The sequence below is a fragment of the Psammomys obesus genome, unplaced genomic scaffold (assembly GCF_907164565.1).
Source record: "Psammomys obesus unplaced genomic scaffold, mPsaObe1.curated_primary_1811, whole genome shotgun sequence".
Taxonomy (NCBI): domain Eukaryota; kingdom Metazoa; phylum Chordata; class Mammalia; order Rodentia; family Muridae; genus Psammomys; species Psammomys obesus.
This window is the reverse complement of record NW_026585626.1, coordinates 14,187,961-14,195,327: the sequence shown is the minus strand read 5'-3', so window position 1 is coordinate 14,195,327 and position 7,367 is coordinate 14,187,961. Positions and strand designations below refer to the sequence as shown.

The 7,367-nt window shown below is 37.6% G+C and overlaps 1 protein-coding gene across 5 annotated transcripts in view; it reads right to left on the bottom strand.

Annotated features, from left to right (window-relative positions):
• The window catches only part of Lims1 (LIM zinc finger domain containing 1), a 114,777-nt gene that overhangs the window by 34,510 nt on the left and 72,900 nt on the right, over positions 1-7,367 (bottom strand). For 2 of the 5 annotated variants that reach the window (XM_055614240.1, XM_055614257.1), the window contains exon 1: positions 1,669-1,911. The exons of the other annotated variants lie outside the window; for them this stretch is intronic. In XM_055614240.1, the coding sequence (XP_055470215.1) occupies positions 1,669-1,850 (182 nt within the window). In that variant the 5' untranslated portion in view covers positions 1,851-1,911. Of the gene's footprint in view, positions 1-1,668; positions 1,912-7,367 lie in introns of those variants that run through there. 5 annotated transcript variants of the gene reach the window in all.

The window sequence follows — 7,367 nt, the reverse complement described above, 5'->3', positions numbered from 1 at the left end:
ACACACACACACACACACACACACACACACACACACACACACACACACATACATCCCTGAAAAGCAGAAAGTGCCATTAAAAGACATGGCATCACTATAATTCTAAATTCTCTCCAAGGATACCCCAAACCTCAGTAATCTTAATGGACCTCCCCAAAAGCTGGAGAACATTCTGGGATGTCCAGATTCACTACCACTTAACTCACTGATTCTCAAGGTATGGGATGATGGGTTCTCTCGAAGTTCTGAAGTACCCTCTGATCTACATCTCTGTGAAGAATGCAGAAGCAGATTGGAAGGAGGGAGTTGTATCAAGAAAAACATCAACAAATGTGCAACAAGGTAAGGCAATGGCATCCTTCTTTCTATATTATTAACATGTAATAGTTATTTTTAATTGAATTAATAAATATTATTTCTCATACAAGAAGTACTGGATTTCAATCCCCACTGCTTTTTTTTTTTTTTTTTTTTTTGGTGGTACTGAGACAGTATAATGAGGTCCTTGGATAAAACTGCTTTTACCACTGACCTGTTTATATTCACTAAATTCGAGACTTAATTTATGTTTGAATAATCAAGCAGAATTGGCAAAATGGGTAGACAGATTAATGTTATATATATATATAATATATGAATATATATTCATATACATATATTAATTCCTTTTAGCAACAAAGGAGGACTAGGAAACAGCAATCACTTGCCTCCCTACTGACCTCATGTTTCCCTTTCCTCTCACCTTCTTCTTCATAGGCTGGTTGGTTGTCTTTTTCTTTTTTTGAGATAGGTTGAGATAGGGTTTCATGTAGCCCAGGCTGGTCTCAAATTCCTGATTCTCAATACCTCCCAAGTGTTGGGATTACATGCCCAGCTCCTCTTTTGCTTGACTCTCCTGTACACATTTTTTTTTCTTTACAGTTGGCAATATTTAATGTAACATATGTAGAAGTTATTTTAAGAGACAAATCATTAGATTATACCTAATTGCTTAATTTTCCAGAAAATGGTTTTCACTAAAAAGTGTTAGAAAATATGGGAGTAGGGAGAATGTATTTCTGTGAAAGCCTTTAGGACAGAGTCCTGACTGGGCAACGAGGACTGATGTTATGAACGTATCTCTACAGGTTGGCAGCACAGGAAACTACAATCAAGCTTTCCATTTTTTAACATTTCATTTATCACCACACACAAAACAAAATTTCTGCTCTTAAATACAACAATATTCAAATTCTGTTATCAAATATCTTGAGAATTTACTAACAACCTCAAATATTAATTATGGAATAATTCCCCAACAAAGTATTTATCAATTAAATTTTTAGTTTCATCTTTGAGAACTTTCAGAGTGTATTTTTTTCCTGTTATAGATCCTGACAACACAAAGTGCCAACTTCTCTTATGGATAACACAATGAAAATGTACCGTCATTAGAAAGATGAGAACTTTCTATTCTTCTCAGGAAGGTGGTATTTTCCTTGACACCTGTTAATGTCCTCTGGTGAAAGTTTATGAGACAAGACAATCTGTGAGCCACCCCAAGCCCTCAGTACACCCTAGAAAAGCCATACTAAATTAAAACACATTATCTGAAACAAATGGCTAGGGAATGCAGAATGCAAGAACTGGAGATTTGAAAGCCCACATTCCAAGAGGAGAGACACTCACAATTTCGCATAAAAATCACAAAATTCCTTGTAGACTTTTACATCACTGTGCCTGCGCTGCAGGTTGGACACAGCTCTCTCGTCTTCATTCCCATTATCTTCCAGGACACTGTTAAGGGTTGTCCCGGGGATTTCTTCATTTTCTGGGATAGTGCAGGGTAGTGATCGTCCTGGGAAGGCCATTGTACAGGCTTGAGAGTTCAGAGTCCTGAGATCCCGAGCAGGATACAGAGAAGAGAAACAATATCCAGGCCTTCTGTTTCCCAGCCAGGGTTACTCCCACTGTTCCTACATGAGTCACCCAGCTGCCAGGGTCACTACTGACTTTTCATGTTAAAAGCTCAGTAGCACAGCGGTCTGGCTCTATTACAGCTCCTAGGAGCTCTCAAAAACATTTCATATGGCAGTGACAATCTATTTCTGAGCGATTCTCCATTTGGGTGTGTACATAATCTTTTGAAAAGCTTGACAAGCTCCAGTGAGGATTTGTGAGTGGCTAAAATGAAGCATTATGTAGTCTTTTGTTATCTTTGTTCTTCATACAAGAAACAATATAGTAAGGGCTTCAACAAATAGATACAGTGTAAAACAGAAAGAGCTAGAGTTTAACTGTAACTCTTCTATTTAATCCCAGCTAATCTTGTAACAGGAGAGTCATGGATTCCTCCTGGTGTTCCTGCTATATTTAGCTCAAACTACTGTCTTGTAATTGTGTTTGTCATGATGATAAGAACAGCATAACATGAGGCCACACAAGGGTTCAGGGTTTTTCTGTGGTTCCATTCTTTAGTCCAGTAAGACATCCTACCCAAAGCAAGTACCCCAAGGAACTTGTGATCAGACATAGTACAGGTCATTCTGGTAACAGGAGAGCCATGAAACCTCCAACACACACTCAACATACAGTTGAGACCTAACTAACAGTAAGTATCTTCAATCACATCACCACAAATTCTATGAAATGGGTGTTACTCATAAGTAATAAAACCAAAGCCACAAAGAGACTGAAAAATAAGTGATAAGAGTCAAGACTTAAGCCTAGGAGTTATGCTGTAACTTCTCTGAGAGAAAATGGCTGAACAGAATCACTTGGAAATAAAACAGGTGAACCCAAAATCAGTATGTGGCAGATATAAAATAAAACCAGAAGCAGGAAATGAGATCACATCTCCCTACTTTGAATCTAGAGATATCAAAATGATGAGGAACTCAAAGACTGTGGCCTAAGACCTGCAGAGACCTGAAGCTGATAAATGATAAAACAGGGGGATCACTAGTTTTAAATAGTAAAGAAACAGCTTCATGGTGCAAAATGTTATCCTTTCTGTTTATCTATAGGCCCTCATTTTTTGTTTGTTTTTATAAGTAAAACAGAGGAAAGACAGAATCAGACAATCAATTTCAGGCTGAACATATGCCACTCCTTCAGTTTCCTCTCTGAAGTAGAGGAAACAGGTGGAGTTGGGAGCCTGACAGTGGCATAGCTGCTCCAGTGCCTTTGAGTGCAGAGCTACTATGGCCACCAATCAAACAGGACAGTGCTCTCTTCCTATAGAAGTCTCTTTACTGCAATCCCTGACTAATCTGTTTTTTACCTGTATAAACTGTCATTTGTGGAATTCCAACATATATATATGATGGCCGACGTTGGCTTTGTTTATCACTAAGATCTGTCCAGGTTGCTATACACATAAATAGAGTTTGCTCTCGTGTTGCTGCCTAACATTCAGTAGTATTAATGTATGTATGGTCAAGCCATTCATCCACTGCAGAAGAGTAAAGTACTTCATAATTTTAGGCTATACAAATAAAAATTGCATAGAAGCTTCCGTGTAAATGTATATTTATATTTCTCTTGAAGAAATGCCTTACAGTGAAACTGTTGAGCTGTATTCCAATCATACTTTAACTTTGGAAACAACTCCTAGGAGTGGTAGTACATACCAGTAATATCAGCACCTAAGAGGCTGAGGCAAAAGGATTTAGAGTTTAGTGCCAACGTGGCCTCCAGATGAAGGCCAGGCTGAGATTTGTCTAAACAAAGCAAAGACCAGCCTTTTATTTGGCTGGGGTGTGCTCAGCAGTAGATTACTTGCCTACCATGAGCAATGAAAAACAAACAACAAATAAAGATCCTTCAGTCAGTGACCTTATATTACAAGTCCAAAACCTCCCACAGAATATAATTCTCCCTCACACTGAGAAGAAACCTGTGACCTGTAAAGACATTTGATGACCACATATGGGCTGCACAAAGAATCTAAAATGTCCCCTTTGACAATCCATCCAATAAACAATCTCTCATTTTACTCCTGTAAATTGTCCCACTACCAGCCTGCAGGGAGGCAGAGCTGACACATATCTCTGGGTCTCCAAATTAGCAGATCATTCAGCAAAACTTGATGCTACAGAACTGGCTTCTAGGCATGTCAGATAGTCATTGCTCTGGATCAAGTGTCATACTACAGAAAGCAGCTAGAAGATCTTTTATTCAGTTTCCTCTATCCCCATCCTTGAAATTTATTTCATTTTGGTTTTGGAGACAGTTTCATAGCTAGCTCAAATTCAGTATGTAGTGGAGGCTGGCCTTTACTCCCAATTTTCCTGCTTTTACACCCTAAATGCTGAGATTATAGGCAACTATAATTATAGTTCAACTGTGCCCAGTTTAAGCAGAATACTTCTTAGATTTTTTTTTTTTTTTGGACAGGGGCTCATATTGTAACCCAGGCTTGCCTCAAACTTGTGGTTCTTCTGCCTCAGTACAGGAATGCTGGGATTATAGACATGTGCTAAAATACCATGTATACACATTTACTTTTAATGACCTATTTGTTCACATCAATGTTTGACATTTATACACACAGACACATACAGACACACAGACACACAGACACACATACTTCTGGCTTAACACTTTAGTCATCTTAGTCACATTATTTCTTTGGGCAAAGTGTAGCAAATTCAAAATGTTCTCTACTAGCTATTTTGAAATATTCAATTAATTGTTGCTAACCAGAGTCATCCAATGTAGTATAGCATAGTCCATCTGTATCTCAGTTTCCATTGGCTGCCCTCTTTTCATTAGCCAACTCTTTCCCTTGCTTAGTCAGTGGTGACCACATGTATAATTTTTTTTGTACTTAATTTCATTTAAACAATGATTTCTAGTGCTGAATAAGACAATTTCTTTCTGTTTTGATGGTCAAACAATTTTACTCTGTATGTGTGTGTTTGTGTGCGTGTGTGTGCACTTGCATGTACAATATGATATTCCTTGATGCTGGAATCTACAAAATAAGATCCATTCTACTATATTGAAGTGTATGCTACCTGGCTTAAATGCTTATGTAATTTACAAGTCCAGTTTATTTTTGGTAATGGCTCTTGGTTCTTATTATTAAATGTAGCAAAAGAAGACCTTAATTTCATAACTGTCTGGTAATGACTGACATAATCAGCCCTTTTATTTTTACATGCTGGAAGAATAACACAGAATTGTGGATTGATGAAGAAGGCTACTGATACACGGACATAATACCACAAAATCCTCTATAATCCTCTATGTGATTTGTCTGTTATCTTTGTAATTTGTACTTGATTGCTTAAGAGAAAATTTTTAAAAAGAGAAAAAAATTTACATAATGAGTGGCAGGAAATCTTTAGACTGCCAAAAGACACCAGCCAATATAATTTGGATAATAGAAATTGACTAAATACAAAATTTCACCCACATTCTTAAATCTCAGCCACACGAGCTGAAGACAGGCACCAAAGCATCAAAACATAGTGGAAGGATTCCGTGGTGTTATTTGTGGAGGGTATAATTGATGTTTACAGCACAATCAAGACTTTTTCCTTGGGAAAGTAGGCGAGAGGACTATGTTTCTTGTAGGCCTCAGGAGGGGAAAGCAAATGACAGCCAGAGAGAAACCTAACTCATTAGGAACAGTACTGACACTTGCATATATTTCTGTTGGATGGGGTCAGAAGCTACCTGAGAACAGAGTGGGTAGAATGAAAATTACAGGAGGTCAGAGAATATGGAAAGTCAGAGGCTTTTAAAATTCAAACTAAAATCAAACTTAAGAAATAAAGACAGTGCTGGGTAGTAGCAGCATATGCATTTGAACCCAGCACTGGGAGACAGAGGCAGGTGTATCTCTGAGTTCCTGTAGGCCAGAGAGTCTACATACAGAGTGAGTTCCAGGAAAGGCAGGGCTACACAGAGAAACTCTGTCTCAAAAAATAAAGAAACAAAGATAGTAAAGATGATTTAGTATTTCAGCAACTACTTAGTCAGTTTTAATTGTTTTTTAAAAAGATTTTATTTTATTTTATTTATGTGTGGTTTGTGTAAGTGAATGCAGTGCCAACAGAGGCCAGAAGGTGTCAGATTCCCTGGAGCTGGAGTTACAGGAAGTTGTGAGCTATTGGACATGGGTGCTGAGAACAGAACTTAGGTCTCTGGAAGAACAGAAAAAGCTCTTAACTGATGAACCATCTCTTGAGCTCACATTTTATATCTTTTGAGCTACAATTTTCCTTATAAAGATAAATTTGCATGTATTTTATGCATATGTGTGTATACATGTTGTATGTATGTGTGTAGTATATGTTACTACCTGGTTGCAAACCAGTTGATCATAAATATATACATTTATTTCTGTCTCCTCTCATCTACTCTATTAGTCTGTGAGTCTGTTTTTATGCCAGTGCTATGGTTCTTAGTTAATAATATTCTGCTCAGGACTGCTTTAGCTATTTGACAGTCTTGTGGATCAATCCAAATTTTAAGACTACTTTTTCTACTTCTGCAGGTACTGTCACTAGTCATTTTTTTTTTTTTCCTTCAAGACAGGGTTTCTCTGTGTATAGCTCTGGCTGTCCTGGACTCCCTTTGCAGACAGGATTAGCCTCAAATTCAAAGAGATCCGATTGCCTCTGCCTCCCAAGTGCTGATCTTATTATGTGTATTGGTATTTTGTCTGCACATGTCTATATAAACATGGAGGACAGAAGAGGGTATCAGATCCTCTGGGGTAGAGTTACAGTTGTGGGTCACCATGTCGGTGCTGGATTGAGCCTGGGTTCTCTGGAAGAGAAGCCAGTGCTCTTCTTCTTTAAGCCATCTCTCCAGGCCTTAATGGTATTTTGATAGGAACTGAACTTGTTGGTCACAATGGGTTTTATAGACATTATAACAATTCATGAACATGTATATGTCTTTCTAATTTGAAAGACATATACATCCCTTTGATAAGGGATTTTCAAAGAGATTATTTCTTTTCATGGTTAAATGGTGGCTAAATTTATTTTTAGATCTTTCTCTCTTGCTCTTTTCCTATTTTTTTTCCTACTGTGAATCAGATTGCTTTCTTGATTTTTTCCCCTAAAGTTTTGTTATTAACGATGTATATAAAAGCTATTGATGGGCTGATGACATGGCTTAGTGGGACCTTGATGCCAAGTCTGATGACCTGAATTTTAGTTCCAGAACCTAGTTAGTGGAAAGAGAAAAGCTGTCTTCTGATGTCCACGTATATATGTGGCATCTGTATGCAAGCAAACACACACACACACACACACACACACACACACACACACACACACAGTAAATAAATAAAAGTTTTGAAGCTATTGGGTTTTTTTCCTATCTATCTATCTATCTATCTATCTATCTATCTATCTATCTATCTA